Genomic DNA, 17,117 nt, shown 5'->3' on the forward strand with positions numbered 1-17,117 from the left:
TATTCCTCATCTTTACTTTCATTAATCGCTCCCCTCTTCATTCTTCCCCTTCCCCCTCCCGGCCCTCCCAGCACCATCCCTAACAGCCTGCTCTCTTTTCAGGCTTCCCTCTGCCGTTGGCTCTCGGACCGCCGAAGCTTATGGAACGCACCTTAATGAATGGATGATCCGATGAGGAACTTTTGTTGCTTCTTCTGATAATCCGCGAAACTTTCTAGGCCGGTCGTCAGAGGCAGCGGATGCTCCGGTCCCTCCAGTCGGCACACAGGACGTGCTGCTCGGTCAATTGGTGCGCTGCGCTTCGCAGTCCACGCACTTGTCGTATATATATGTTCACCTCGAGCTAGAGTGTAAGACTATCGACTTTAGGTGGGTGGCAAGCGGTGAAGACATCTTTGGTAATTCACTCTTCGACTCACCCTTGCTCTCACCGGCACCCCCTCCCCTATTCCCGGTGGATGGCAATTGAGAGCCGTCAATTAGAGCGGCTCGCGTCTATTGGTGAGATGTGATTTCCCTGCAGATCAGGTGCGCTGTGGTAGCACAGTAACCGGCTCCGAGGGGGTAGTCCCTTGCAAGGCATCAGCCTCCCCTGCAATGCCACTCATGCCTTCATGTCAGTTATTAAAGCGATCAGAATACTAGGCATCAATACCGGCGTGGAGTGGGCGAGCCACCGAGGTGACAGGAGGCAGGCCACAGACCAGCTAGCAGTGAGAATTCGTCTCTTTTCCACCTACCGGACAGATAAAAAGCGTGTCCACCTGCATCTTCCGTCATTTGCGAGGACACAACGGTCATTTTCAACAAAAAAGTGCTGTTTAACCTGCTCAAGCACTGCGACACTCATACCTGCCAACTCACACGGTGGTGCCACCGTTTGACACACATATCAGCTCCCATGACACGGTATCCCGACGAGCAGCCGATATCACACAGTGACAAGGAAAACTAGTTTACTGTAAACAGTGGGTTTTCAGGTCGTTTTCCGAGGCTTTGGATTTCCGAGGTCCAGTCAGGGGAGTGAAAACGCCCGAGGACACTCACAAGCCTCAGCATGCTTTATTATTTTTTTTTTTTAAGGGTGTTGGGATTCAAAAGTGCCTCGTAGACACTTCTCGGCACGAGGCCCACCCCTTCAAGGCCCCACCCCTCCTCACACGTGAGATTGTTGTTCAAGTTCGCAGGTATGGACACGTCTGTCTCGTGATGGAGATGTCATCAGACCGGAAGTGTTGACCCGCGCCGATCCTACAAATGAGGCCTTGACAGGAGTGCAGTGACAAGCAGACAGTATCCGACACGTGAAGGGTAGATAGGCTGCTCATTAGAAACTGACAGCAGTCAGGTAACGCCCCAGGTCGAGTTCATGAAAGAGGATGCCTCATTTACAGATTTGAAACTACGATGTTTCGCGGATACTGAGTGGCTACCATCAAAATAAAAGAGTAGCCCCAATTTATTTAAAATGTGAGCGTGATATACAATTTTTCAACAACCAGCACGGGACAGTGGACCACTTGTACACCTTCAATGCACCAACCTATATATCACCAATAAGTAAATACGAATTTCTTTTAAGTAGTGTGCAATTTCAAATACTCCCTGTCCCAGGAGTATATCCCAGAAACATCCTAGGAAAAAGACAATTTTCAACCAAATTTCGAAATGCACCACCCAAATAAAGTGAATTGCCACTAGGCTTAATTGGTAAAGTTCATAAGCAAATGGTAGTTCCAGATGAAAAACGCTGAATCCGTGGTTGCAAAAGAGTTCTTTTAATATGCCAAGAAAAACCAGGAAAAACCAGCCAACGCGTTTCGTTCTGTCAAGCAGAACTTCTTCAGGGCTGTAAATCATAAAGTGAAACATACAAAAACCCGTGTAAGTAGTTACTAACCAAAGATTTTGAACCACAAAAAAGTCTGTGCATAAACTGTATTGCTGTTAGGAGAATGCTGCTATTTTAAAATGTAAAATTGAAACATGTTTTTAAATTGTGGTCTGTATGTATTTTTCTTTTGTTAAATGTAATGTCTGTGCACATGCTTTTTTGTGGTTCAAAATCTTTGGTTAGTAACTACTTACACGGGTTTTTGTATGTTTCACTTTATGATTTACAGCCCTGAAGAAGTTCTGCTTGACAGAACGAAACGCGTTGGCTGGTTTTTCCTGGTTTTTCTTGGCATATTAAAAGAACTCTTTTGCAACCACGGATTCAGCGTTTTTCATCTGGAACTACCATTTGCTTATGAACTTTACCAAGTAAGCCTAGTGGCAATTCACTTTATTTGGGTGGTGCATTTCGAAATTTGGTTGAAAATTGAGCGTGATATATAGTAGAGAAATAAATATTCCCAAGGTAAACAAATAAAAGAGGTCACCTCAAAATCATGCTAATTAGCCTTTGTCTATGAGGATGCTGTTGGGTTGATGGATAAGGTACGCTTAAAGCAAGGATTGCATAACAATAAACAAAGGACACACGCAGACGTCTCTAATGACCATGTTGCCCCTGGCTTTAAAATGATTTATTTGATGTATTCGATGAACAAACTTTGCAAAAGGGACTTTATTTTTTAGCTACTCAGATCACAAGCTAATCTATGTTATTAAAAAACAAATATTTCGTCAAAAATGTGAAGGGAATTCATCATTATGATTAGCATCTAATAAAAACCGTGGAGCGTCCCAAGTTGTGGTGAGCGATGCAAGCCCTCATGAATGGTGATCTCATGACCTCACACATGACATCAGTCACGCATCCATTCCTGTCACCAAACAATTCCCTTAATGTAATGCCACTCTTGACTCTGAGAGCTTTGTGTTAGGCTTTTTTTTATCAGGACCTCATTTTAGAGAATTGAATCTCTATACATATTCTTACAATGAAAATGCCGAAGGTTGTCTAATAAAGCCAGAGTTAGACTTTGAGCAATAATATAATCAGGTCAACAGTGCCCCATATTATGAAGTTATCTCCCAACAAGACTTTGCTACTCATGTGTAGTATTCAAACCCAGCCAAAGACATTCTTGCAAAAGTACTATTAACTAACAACACCTTCCATGACAATTTATAATTCACACCTCAGAATTATATATCTTATTATGTTGCTGAGTGTTAATTGATGTATGTAACCTTTGTTTTCTTTCATGTTCGTTTCTTTCTTATTCTTTTAATCCTGTTTATCTCCACCTCTTGTAAAGCACTCTGCCCTCTTTCTATAGGGTCACGACAGCACTTCATAAAAACATGACACAAGTAAATATGTATAAAGCATCATTCCTATGCCCTGTACATGTATGTTTTTTTTTCAGTTCCAGGTCAAAGTTTATTATTATAATTTTACTTCCAGGTCTAAGGTATTAGTCAGTTCATTTGCAAACTGGGCTCTGTAGCTAGCCCAATTTTGTTTATTTTTTACCAGTTTACCAGTCCTCCATTCTGGGATGGATGAAGTGATGCCCCTGAACAGGAGGGGAAGACATAATAAGCTCATGAAAACATGATAATATCAACACTTTAATGTAGTGAGAGAGATATTTAGAAGTGACAAGTTCTTCCCTTAAGCATTTTTACAACCTTGGGGTATATTTACTAAAGTTTTGCTCTCACCCTGTTTGACAGAACAAAATGAAAAACAAGCACTGGCGTTGCCAATAGGTTTCGCATTTGGAAAGTTGGAGCTATTGGTTTTGTAAATGACATTTTATATTTATATATTGTTATTGACAATGCCAATAACAATATATAAATATAAAATGTCATTTACAAAACCAATAGCTCCAACTTTCCAAATGCGAAACCTATTGGCAACGCCAGTGCTTGTTAATTCTTGCTATTACTGTCAATTTTTCTCGTAAAGTGCATAGCGTTTTCTTTTTATCCTTACACCCTTAAATCCCATTCTAGGCAATTATCTTCTTCGTCCTGCTCTTTGCTCATTCTGTGGAAATAAGTTCTCCCTCAAATGCCCGTAAGTAATAACTTCTGCTTTATGCAGGTTATTCTCTGGGTCTCATGTAAGGTTGGGCCTAGACACTAAATCCATCGATTCCCTGGTTGCACGGATGTTCGCTTCTTCCTTGCTTTTTATCATGGCAACTAACTGTCTTTTCTTCTCTTTTATGTTTCCTCCTCTCCTCTTCCTCCTCCCCCTAATCCCTTGTTTTTCTACACCCTCACTCTAGTTGGTACTGGGTTAAATATGTTGTAACACCTTTCCCATCTCAGGCATACCTTTGTATGTCCTGATGATGCTCCTAACATTTCACTAAGGATCAACATGTCGTCAACTATGGTACTTAGACTCAAGTGTTATAATTGGTAATTGTTGTAAACATGAGCATTGGTACTGACAGATTGGGACTCAACCATTGTGTTCTATTTTGTCATTCTTACATGCCTGAGTTCATAAGTCTTATGTGACTTCCTTGTGTTCGTTTTTCCACATCTGTGTCACATTGAATACATATATATGATTGTTCCATTTGGATCACATACATAGGCCTCATTATATGTCTACCTATATTTGATTGTTTGATACTCTTTCCATAAGGGACCCTTGTTCTTTTATAAAAAAAGACACACCTGGCCCCCTATTTTCCATGGGCTTTCCTTGTCTTACAGAAACAGATAGCACAATTATATAGCACCATCCTTTCATTGCATCGAACACTTCCAGTACTATCTTTCAGCTTCTGATCTAACCAGGCAACTTTAAAAAATACTCCAGAGCTAATTTACATGATGTTACCCTCTAATTGAGATTCACACATTTTAGTAGAATATAATCATAAAAAGTTAAAAGATGCATTGAGATGCATTCGCCTATTTTACCACAGGAATAAAAAAAATCGTCATTCCTTTTCATTCACTGAACCAAAGGGGCATATTTATCAAAGAGTTTCACTGCCCTTGCGCCACACAAGTGTTCGCAAGGGCGGTGCACCTACTAAGTCAGAGTTGTAAAGCCACGCTGTCCACCTTGTATGGCTTGATAATTCCAGTGTAAAGCAACACAGTGCAAATCGCTGCTTTGTGCTTCTCTGTCCCAGAGAGGCTTTCCATGAGTGAACGCTGGTTGTTCCCATGTTTTCACTCATGGATTTTGGTTATTTTTACCATTACTGGTAGACCTGGGAATGAGTCAACATGCTACACCTCCCCATGTGAAGCATAACGTGGAGAATTAGCTTTATTTCTCCTCGTTTTATCCTCTTTCTATGTGTGCTGCATTCTGCACTACACATAGGAAGAGGAAATGCCTCAGAGGATTGCTTTTTGTGCAGGAAGGTGTCCCTTCCTGCACACAAACAATCCTGCTTACAATGTAGGCACCCTTGCACCATGCAAGGGTACCTGCATTGGCGCTAGGCAGCACATTGTGGGCCAGGGCAAGGAAAAGACAGACATGTGCTGTATGATGTTAAATATGGTGCATTCCTTTTCCCGATCAGACAGCGCAGCACCACAAGGTGGCTTGCTGCGCTGCATGATTATTTGATACTCGTGCCCCATAATCTGTTGCTAATATTTTAAACAGTTCATTCAAACATTCACTCAGTGTAGCTCAATCTGATGATAAATTAATACAGGTCACACAAATCTATATAATCAAAACAGGCAATCTGGAAACAAGTCTACCTTCAAAGGTTATGAACAAATTATTGGGTACCATCTTGTCTGAAGTGTGGATTTCATAACTATTGGCAGGGATTATGGGATCCAAACTTCAGAAAAGAGGGTATTGAATATATAGTGCCTAACTAGAATGATGCAGTCCGATGACAGCCCACCACTCTTGTTCAATCATTATTATATATGACATAGATCTAACCATAGCAAGCTCTAGGCGATCCCCTATGTTCAGAATGTATTCTGAAGCTTTGTTCTTCAAAATACGTTTACCAGAAGATAGCTATCAGGAGAAAAAGAGCACACTGTGCTGTCTAGCTCTTGTTTAACCTGTTCCTGCTGCTCTGGTGTGTGGAGGTGAGGTACCATCCTCTATCCCTCACCTGTAGTGCTTCTGCTTCCGGCCACCAGGAGCTGCCTGCAAACCCAGAAAGCAGGGTGCTGCATTGCCATGTTGCTGTTGTTGCTGCTACTGAAAGAGGGGAATGTGATGGGCCCTGGCCTAAAGCTGGAAGGCATGATGGGCACTGTGATGAAGTGCTGGAAGGAAAACTGAGGTAAAAAGGAAGCTTATTACACATAGCGGAAGCAGTCACTGTTTCACCTTTTCTTCGGCTATGAGATTGTCTGCAGTTCTGCAGCTTGTTTTTCTATCAAAATGGAGTGCTTTACTAAGCGTTGATCTTCAGTGTCAGCCTAAAAACCTGTCTGAAGCTGGGTCAGGAGTTCTTTTTGTTGCCCTTGCTGCAGATGAGAGTACACTTCCTTTCCTCATTTCATCTCATCAACGGCTGGTGAGGGGGGAGAAATTGAACGAGTTGGATGGCAAGGCAACCGTTTCAAAATAGTAAAGCAGCAGTCAATGAGTGAGTCTTAAACTAAAGACTGGAGGAGAAAAAGCAGAGAAGAGATTGGTATGTAACAAGTGGACTTTTTGATTCTGGGTGCACTCAACACTTTTTGGTGTTCACTGCGACTAGGGCTAGCGCTATACTATATTGATTCATATATTCATGCCACATTCGCCTATTTGTGTAACTCTGCTATTGACTTGATGGTGTGATCAAGGAGGGGAGCAACTGGAACATAGTCCGAAGATGGCCGATATGAGAGAAGAGAACTTAACAATACACCCATAGCACTTTCAAAAGGCCTTAGGAAGAAAATAGGATGTTATGGTTTGGCTGATAAAAGAGAAAAGGGTCACAATAAAAAGATGGCCAAAGTACAAGCCCAGACAAAAGCTCAAACCCCCTCGCCAAACCTTTGTAGTTTAAGATGAAATTTCAAATTTCGAATTTTAGAAAACAGACAATGAACCTAACTTGAGTAGGGTCAGTCTGCAGGGCCGGACTGAGAACCAAAACCGGCCCTGGCAAAGTGCTCGGCCGGCCCCCTGGGGGTGCGACCGAGCTCTTTGGCTGGGCTGGTTTCCGGCCGATTTTGTCACCGGGCCGATTTTGCAGCTATGCTGCAAAACCGGCCAGTGTAACAAAAACGGCCCCCAGGGCCCAAAACCGGCCCCCACCCTTGCGGTGCACAGAAGGTGCCCGCAACGGCCAGTCCGGGCCTGTCAGTCTGACTTTGGAAAGCTCAACCAACTGAAACCCTTGCTTACTGGAGCAATGATAGTCCGCAAGGTTTTAGGGCAGAAACGTCAACAACAATATCAATAAAAGGAAAAAATTGAAGTGGTAGATAGAGTAGAATCACCTAGCAAAGTAAACGTTCCTGAAGGTATGAATACAAGGCTGATAAAACCATCCACTACATATTAAGGCGCAGAGGACAACATTCTGCACATCCACCTGGATAAATTAAGAAGATAATTAGTGTAAATTTGGATAAGGGAAAAGACCAAGTACTCCTGGAGGACAGTATGAATGTAACAATATCAGAAGTTCTGGAAATTAATAGCCAGGCATAAAGTGAAACTTCACCACTAGGAATTAACTAACTGAAAAAACTGCTGATCTATTAGTCTCATTGTCAGGTTGACTACTTTGATACCCACTATCTTCCTGCAAACCACTGTAAACGTGTTCTGGAATCCCCTAGCCAACCACTCTCAGGGAAATATCATGATTCACAGAAAGGGCAATCTGGCTGTAAGAAGGCAACATAGATCAGCCAAAGGTTACAGGAATCTATGTTTAGTGCCACTTCTGCACACTTTAACCTTAGCTCTCATCGAAGAAGCATACCTTCAATTTCTCGCTGGTAACAAATCATGAATGAAAAAGATTTGATTATTCCAGAGGCAAAAAATAATCTTTAGGCTGGATCTGTTGAAGGCCGGGATTCTAGAGTCCGCTTCTGTAAAGGAGACATTTCCAACTGTTTGTTCCTGCCCAACTGACTATGCAACTTACAACCTACAAGAATGGTTGGGGAATTACATACTGTAGCTCTCGACCTACTATTTGGGAGCGTAGAAATAGAAGAATCCAGCTGTGAGAATGAAACAGAAATAAGATTTGAGCAAAGAGAAACTTCCCTAATTGAAAACTGTAGAATTATGGAGGGGTAAGTTAGTAGACATGAAGAACTCATCCTTCGTAGACCGCACACATCGGTTGCACTGATGCAGAGCATTGGAGATTGTGAAGAGCTCAAAAATCATTCTCACTGAAATTCTCTCCAAATAGAGGAAATATCATAAGGAACTGAAGGCCCACCAATGGAAACCGTTGCAGCAATTGGATTACCACATTGCTAAGGCAGCATGTCCTCCGAAAGTTAAAGACCTCAAATATGTCAGATTGGTTGATCACTGCACAAGCTCATTGTGTTCCTGAATTTTTACCAACATCTACTCCCCCATCCCCCTGATGACTGAGGCTTTCTTTTAATACTTTATGAACAATAAGATAGTACTTGGAGAGAGCCTGGGGAAAAGATGTTTTATTATTAGGACTGACTATGCTTTTAGATATTGTCTGATCTCTGTTTTGACACTGCCAGGACGTGGGCAAATCAGAGAATTTTTACTACAGTTTAAGCAATTGGTGCCTCCAGATTCCATTATGGAGGTTTCTAAGCTTAAGATGTTTCAGGAAACTGAAGCTTGCTAATTCTAGGCTCAAATTTGAATGTAGACTAATCTTGGTTAGAAACCCAAGCTGAGATTCAATTCGTTAAAGAAGAAAATGTCACTGTGTTAGTATATAAATTACTGATACTATATTGAAGGGAGGAGAGATGTGATAGAGGCCTTAGCTTGTTTGGCACTATGCGGTTTAGTGCTAAGTAGGAGCAGTACGACCAAGCGGATTAAATGCCAGGTTTTACCATATAATGCAGAACGTGCATTCAGGGATAGTCTCAATAGTGGAAGCAGATAGCAGGGAGTGGACTTGTCCCTGTGACTCCTGTCTGTCCAGGTGGGAGGACGAATTGGAAAGGGATGACCGGGAGGGTGACACATCAAGCTGAGGAGATGGGTCAATAAGGAGTAAATAAATGTGCACACGGTTTAAAACAAACAAATGTCTATGATACATATTCCTATATTAAATGTGAATATAGTGGTGGCTCCTCTTAATGGGCGCTTGGGCTACGTCCACTTTGTTTTCTGGCCCGTTTGTAATTATTGTACCAAGAGTGAATAATGATTTATTATTCACTCTTGGTATAATAAAGATGCTAACCTTCTTCAGGTCCGGCAACAGTCTCAGATGGCTGGTGAGGGACGGACCCTGAACCAGCCTTCAGAGAGAGATCACCAGGACTGGAGAAATTCCCTCTCTGGACTTGGGTACTGGGACTCCACTGGGCCTCCCCATTTTTCGGCATGCTAAGTGTGACAGCTTAAGCCCTGCGGTGCAAGTGACTACATGCCAATCAAACTGTTACCCTACCATTTCCTAACTAGTCACAGAGTTGCAGAAGAAAAAGCCATGCTTCATACTACTTTGCTGTATGTTGCATTCTTTTTTTTTAGTTCAGAATTTTTTTTATTAATGCAAATAAGACGAAAGTATACAAAATAAGTCAATAAAGATGGTAAATAGAATCATACAGCAAAACAAGTGATAACAGTAAAAAACTAGAGAAATCCAGAAGTATAAAATAAATGTAAGCATAACCGGCAATTAGTAAATTATATAACAATGAAATACATAGGAATTTTTGCAATGTAAGAAAAAAGTGTATAATAATAAAATCATATATAATGATCTAAAGGAAGTTATGGAGGTTTAGCAACTTCTTGTTGCAAAGGAGATTGAGACAGAGAACACCTAGCACTCATATCAAAAAATGATGTGACTGGACCCCATAACTCTCTTCTCTTTGTGGCCAGAATCATTGGGTAATCAAATGTTGTGTCTAATCTATGGTTATAGCATACAGCATACTATCAAGCCTGATATGATAGTTTGGTAAAGTCTTTCCAAAATTTGGTGATTTGTTGGAAGGCCACTGCTAACAATAAGTCAACTATTCTTACACTGAAAGTGCAATGATCCCACAAAGGAGAAGTGCTCCCCAGGAAGATGTGAGAAATAGAAAAGGAGTGAGTAGAGGAAAAAATCGTGTTGATTTGAGATCATACCTTCACCCAAAAAGTGTGAACTAGGGGGCATTTGAAAAGCATGTGGAATAGGTCCGCATGTGGTGAAGAACAGGACCAACATGTATCTGTAGTGTCTGGATGCCTTTTGCTAAGAACAAGTGGTGACAATAAAAGTCGGTTATAGAGTATGTTGCATTCTAAGGACTGTATATAATACACAAATCTATGATCCAACTTAATAAAAAAAACAATTTACGAACTTTGGCAGTATGGAAGATTGTGATGGCTTTGCCTGGATCCCACCTCATAACCTGCAGATCACAGCAGCTGTTAGCAACGACCACTTAAGTCACTAAGCCCCCCTGCTGTCAGGCAACTTTGAGGACATTTACTAATGTATAGTGCAATGGGACGACCATTGCTGCACAGGTGTTGTACTGAAAACGGCTTCCAGTACGTAATACTATGCTTAGACAATCTTTAAAGGGTTTCCCACATATTGTATAGATCGAAACTCACATAAAGAACTACAAATATTTCTCCTTCTTAGCACCTGCCTCATCGAGGAGTTACATTTTTTGGGCAAAACCCTGTCTCCTACTGTTAGGAGATCTGTGCTTGCGTCAAAAACCATGGGTGGAAGCGTGGGAGTGCTCACATACCACCCATGGGACGCCCCCTTTACGCAAAATAACAGAAGTGGAAAAAAAGTGTTGCAATGGAAAGAAACTAATTTATGCACATTTTCTGTCGGTTTAAAAGTAACTTTTTGTGACGCTGCACTTGTTGATAAATCTAAATCTGCTCCTTTGTGTTAAATAAGAGGCATGGTTTTCAAAGAAGCAAACACTTACAGTGGACAAACAGAGTTCAAAACAACAATAAACATTTAACATCACACTTCAAGTCCGATACCTTGACTCTTAAATTGCTGTTTATGAGATAGTTACATACGTAATATATATCGTGAATTAATGTTCTCTCGTTATGTTTTTAAATGGAAAGAGCTGTATCCGGGAAAAAACAGAGTAGCTGCAGAGGAAAACTGAGAATTCAAACAATTTAAAAACATACATGGGATTCACAGAATAAAAGAGGCACGCCTTTAATTATAATACATGTTTACATATGAACATGTTTTGGCTACCAGCAACGGTGTGTATGTTTTCCAGAAAATATTGTACTCAGCGAGGTAGAAGGAATGGTGTCAATAAAATGGAGTTTGTGTTATTTCATAAAAGACTAAGGTACTGATTTACAGTTGGCGGTTGCTTTTCTCTGTTGCAAACATGACCGATAGCCGCCTGTCTACCTTATTACGGGTTCATTATATCCTTTCCACTTACATTAATGCAGGCTGGATAGTGGTAACGTTTATGACGCAGTATCCCCGTCCGAGAAACTCGAAATTAGGCCCTATGTAAGTGTTAATAAATAACGTTTTGAATGGTTCCTGATATGTTTGTTTTCTCGCTCAAAAACCTTCGGTATCTTCTGTAGCAGTGAGGTAGAGTTTGCAATTTAAACGTTAAAATAACTAGTTAAAATGCGAGTGTTTTTTATTAGTGTTCAATTACATAATAAATCACACAATTTCTCTTTCTTTTACTTATAATTTGCCTCTCCTTGAGGCTGAACCTGCATTTCGTTTGCCACATAATTTCTGGAGTCGTGTGTCACATAATGTACTCCTCCGCCACTGTATAATGCCATCGACCCTGACTATACAGAGCTTCATATGTGAGATTTACTGACGTCATATTCTGCATTGTCAAAACCAATTCAGCAAAGAAAGGATCAACGGTAAAATAAAAAAAACATTAAAAAAAACACTGCCGAGTCGAAAAGAAAACTTTCCTTCGCCCACCCATGTGAATTTATCTGCGCAGGTGCTCCGATTAGGAACATCATCCGAAAACATGTTTGCATCCTGCTGGTCTCACCCGGTGCGCTTGCGTAGCAGAGAATGCCGCCTTTCTTAAGTTGATATAACACAAAACTGTACCTCAGTAGTAATTTGGCATCGTCATTTCTGGCTAAGCTTGGATGGGAAATGAACGGTCTTACCTTCTAAGGATATGCCGTGGTCGCCTCTCCTCTCCTGGGCCACCTGGGCCGGGGTGCCGAGGTGCAGGTCTGCCCCGCTCCGCGCCGAGCCAAGTCTGTTTATCAGCTAGAGGGAATCAGGGCACACTCATTAAAACCCAAGTCACTGCACGGCAACACGCCTCTCCCTGCTCCACTGCACCGCCAATGACAGGTACACCCCAGAAGCGCCCCTAAAACCCACCTGTCCCCATCATGTGCTCGAAACATGTCATAGCATCTAGAAGGCGGCTTGAGCGCTTTGAACGTCAGGCGCATTAGGTAAAATTCCTCTGTCGCCGTCTGTTAATAGTAATTCGAACAGAAAGACGAGTTCACGTCTTTCTCGCAAACAACGCCATGCCTCCTTGAAATCAATTCGTTCTGCATCAAAGGAAATGCAGCCCAGACCGAGTGATCGCACAGGGAGCAGCTGTCACATTCACACGTTTTTTTTTTAAATTGGAAGAAATGTTTTGCAGTGTACGGGCTGCGCTCGGTGTAATATTCATACTTCTAAGGCCAAAACACTAAGAGAAGGGTTAAACAAGCATGGGGAACGGGTCCACCTCAGAGCGGAGACATACCTGGTTTGGGCCCGACCCCCAGAACCCCATGGATGGGATTTTTTTTTCTCTTTTTCAATGACTCAAACAGGAATATTTAATGGTGCAAGGCTTTACTTGCAGTTTTATGGTATTTATTTTTTGGACATTTTTGTCTGTATTTATCCAGATTTATTTGTTGTCAACTTTATCTGTATTTATCCATATTTATTATGGGTATTGTGAAAAGAATAAAACTGAAACTGGTATGGCTCCACATTTATTTAACCAACAAATATGCAGTCATGCTTGAATGCCTGTCAGGTTTCAGTGATATGAACACCCGCAGAAGATAAATCAATGCACTTACATGAAAATATGCACATTTCAATACCGGCCTTCAGAGCCAGACTGAGAACCAAAACCGGCCCTGGCAAAGTGCTTTGCCGGCCCCCTGGGGGTGTGACCGAGCTCTTTGGCAGGCAGGTTTTCGGCCGATTTTGTTACAGGGCCGATTTTGCAGCTATGCTGCAAAAACGGCCCTGTATCAAAAACGGCCCCCAGGGCCCAAAACCGGTCCCCACCCTTGCGGCGCACCGGGGGATTGCCTGGTGCCCGCAACGGCCAGTCCGGGCCTGCCGGCCTTGCACATATCTACTGCTGTTTAAGTCTCTTCGATAAAATTCCTTTCTTTTTTAAACCACTGACCTATCAATCCACACAGTTATTGACCTGGCAGCAATGGCAAAGTGTATTTAGAATCACTCAAAAAGCACCCATTTTCCGTTTTTGTCGACATTTAAAAAAAAAACAGGCAAGGAAATAAATTTGTTTCTGCCAGTATTTATCTGTAAAAATCAGTAAAAAAGGAAAACAGGGAGCCTTACTTATAATGCTCCTATGTGGCCTACCAACCAACCCCTCGTTTCAATGCCTTTTGGAAACCCAGGGACACACCTCCTCAGTGTGTCCGGTGCACTAGAGCAATGCTAAATGTGAGGGCACTCTACAGGACGTGATGGCCCCTTAGTTTCCCATATCTCGCAGATATTCCCAGGATTTAGGGAGAAAAGGGTGGGGGTTGAAGGGTGGGGCCTCCCCAAGCTGCAGGGTTGCAATACGATCCTTGTCTGGCAGCGAGCTATGATTGCGAGAACAGACAAGGACGGCCTGCTCTGCAGAATATGAGCATTGTCTAAAACAAATCCAATCTAAAACAATTCATCATTGGGTGCTTACATCATTCTGTTATCAGAATGATGTGTGTACCCTCCTTAGTTTTCCTTATATAAAACACTCTACCCGCTACTTTAGTCCAATTAGTTTAAATGACGTGATCCAATTTTGCAAGCTGAGGAATGCCCTAGGATGTTGACCCCAAGGCCTGGAATGGAATCAAGATGTTCCTTTAAACTGGAGCCATACAGTTAAAACGAAATAGTTGCCTATACTCCCTTAAGCAGAAGGCATCAACTCACAGCAAACCTGAACTGTGATGTCAGGAGCCACAATGTGTTCTGGGGCACCTTTAACCAGGTAATCTGCTGATATGGGGTGAATGGCCAGCCCAACTAAAAGATCAGAATTTTCTTATCACAATGAGAGTTTAGCATGCAACAGTGAGCTCAGGCAATATTAATTTTCTTTCCACTTACTTCGCACTCGTAGTGTCCTTGGTCATCCTTGCGTGCGTTCCTGATCAACAGCACCAGCACCCCACTCCGCGGCTCAGCGAATGTCTGATATTTATTCGTATCGGTCAGGAGAGATCCACCTCGATACCACCTGTTGGGAGAAAGCAGTACATCTCATAAAAGTTGCTATAATGGAGGCATTGAGCTTTTTTTGACTACCCTTCCCCAGTCTGACAGCCAACCAACCCAAGTCAATCAATGTGACTTCTCCTATGCAGTTGGAGCGTGTCCAGGACTTCACAATCACAACACGAAACCATACAGCACATGCAACATTCTAGAGTACACTGAAAGCTGCAGGGACCTAGATTAATCTGAGGATTTTTAAAAATATTTTATCAGTTACTAAGCAAGGCTTTTGAGCTTTAATTAAACCAAGGGAAGGGAACAGTCACAGTATCTGATACATTTACAAAGATACAAAAAGAGACCAAGGAGACAAGTTGCTTGCTGTGTTTGATACACCAAAGATAAACGTATTATCAGTATCTATAGACTGGTCTGTGTGTGTGCAGGCACTCTTCCAGAGTACTGATGTACAGTGTCAGGTGGATCAGTTTTTTATGTCACAGTGGTCACACTGCTCACCTGGCCTGATTGTAGAGGACGCTGTTTGGAGCTACTGGCGTGGAGGACGCTACCTGTTTGTCTGTGTCCACAACTCGCAGCACCCACTGCGCGGGTGCCGCTTCAACTGCCTGGATGCAGGGAGGTGTATCCCGCTGCTGATTGGGCTGTGTTAGTGCCTGGGACCACGGAGTGAGAGCAAGCGGGCTAGCGAATGCCGCAGGGACTCAGTTGTCCAGGAGTCTCTGCGAGGCTACAACACCTGGTCTGCGTTGCTTGCTCGGCCCCGCCCACCGGCCACCACGAGGGTTATTTAATCAACACCGAATCCCGCTGCGCGGGAGCGCCGGGCAAAGCCCGGGCAAAGGGCGGGCCCTCTGAGGTCATCAGAGACCGCAGGAGTCTGGGCTGGGCACCCCCTTATCGACGAACAATCCAGGACAAATATTCCACGCCCAATACTGTAGTAAGCTGGTCTATTCAAAGCGCCCATCTTGGTCGCTAAAAGTGCACACCTATTGACCTAGTCTAGATAACTCTGTTAGTGTGGTTCAACTAGGCCGCCAAAAGAGTCTAGTAACCATCAAGATGTCATCACACCCTAAGGACAGGTCTTTACTAGCATGAGGAGCTAATCAAGGTACACTTGATAACTACGTTATTAGGGCCACCACAGGAAAGGATAGGGAAATTGCCCTTGCAGAGCGACGAGCTGAGAGACGACGCTCAATTGAATTTATCAAGAATAAGCGATCTTCTTTGGGCCCGCAACAGCTAGCTCGTTCACCACTTGCCATTACTCTTTGTGAAAATGAGGGCTCTAAGGCATCTTTCAATGATAGTATCCCGCTACTTTTGCAGGATTGCACCCCTCCACTAGTGGCAACTAATGATTCGATCACAAATGATGTGGCTTCTCATTGCAATTTGACACCGGAGGTAGTAGTCCTACCGAATACCTCATCACCACAAGTAGATCCAGTCCATAAATCAAAGGAAACCCCTAAAAGCCCTCGAGCCCAAGGTCCACCCCCCCCCAAAAAAAGGAGGAAGAGGGGTAGTGTTCTTCAGAAAAACAAGATTACTCATACTAACGCTGGGCACTCCAAAAGTTCCTCACCTAATGTGCCTATAATATCCCCAGTAGCTATCCCGTTAGACCTCCCAACAAAAGATTTATCTAGTACTGATCTAATGGGTAGCATGGAAAAATTCACGAGATCACTCGTATTGCCCTTAGTAGAGAGGCTAAAAAGAATAGCCCATCAATTGGGGAATTTAGAACAGGCTATCAGGGAAATCAAAGGGGCACTGAAAGACTCATCAAAGTCAACACCAGTGCCCCCAACCCCTGTACTACCCCCACCTACCATCGCCCAAAAAGGTATAAAAACTATAAATTTGGCTAAACCAAAACCTTTAAAATCATTGCCCCCCAAAACAGTAGGGGCAAATACCAAAAATAAAGAAAAGGAGGCACAGGAAGGTGGTAAACTGAATCCCCTAGGAATTACCCCTAAATCTAATGGCCATGAAAACAATGCTAGGGTACTTCCACCTAAGAGGCACAGAGTAGAACTGCCCCCGGAAGCAGTTCCGTTTGTGGTGGTTTTTACAGGAGTGCCAGTTTTAGAGGAGGGTAGTAGAGAAGACCAGCGCCAACTGAAAAACAAAGCTATATTTTGGCTTAGACAGAACTGTCCATTACCACCAAATATAAATGGAGAAGTGCTTCATGTAAGGCATCTCACCTGGCTGGGACAAAGAATAAAGGATATAATGGGTGACATTATTATTATAAACTTTAGAGATGAGAGAGCAGTCAGACACATTGTAAATTGGTTCCCTCAGAATGGTAGTAACTCAATCTCTGTACGCGACCTGACTTACTTTTACCCCAGAGGTTTAGTGGCTCCGGTACCCAATTTTAGACTCCCGCTCCACTACCCGAGCAACCATGCTGGGCCCCACCTCGATACCAGAACGTTGGTTTTGGGCTACCATTTCAAAATCAGGAAGGTCGCCCCAGGCCATTTTTTCACCACCAGGATGATCGTTCCATCCCCGTTT

At 42.8% G+C, this 17,117-nt stretch overlaps 1 protein-coding gene across 1 annotated transcript in view; it reads right to left on the minus strand.

Annotated features, from left to right (window-relative positions):
* OBSCN (obscurin, cytoskeletal calmodulin and titin-interacting RhoGEF) overlaps nucleotides 1-17,117 on the minus strand; it is a 1,012,031-nt gene that overhangs the window by 72,894 nt on the left and 922,020 nt on the right. The window contains exons 95-96 of the mRNA XM_086941076.1: nucleotides 14,442-14,571; nucleotides 12,224-12,329 (exon numbers count right to left, since the gene is read on the minus strand). Of these exons, the coding sequence (XP_086797202.1) occupies nucleotides 12,224-12,329; nucleotides 14,442-14,571 (236 nt within the window). The remainder of the gene's footprint in view (nucleotides 1-12,223; nucleotides 12,330-14,441; nucleotides 14,572-17,117) is intronic.

The sequence above is a fragment of the Lissotriton vulgaris genome, chromosome 10 (genome assembly GCF_964263255.1).
Source record: "Lissotriton vulgaris chromosome 10, aLisVul1.2, whole genome shotgun sequence".
Classification (NCBI taxonomy): domain Eukaryota; kingdom Metazoa; phylum Chordata; class Amphibia; order Caudata; family Salamandridae; genus Lissotriton; species Lissotriton vulgaris.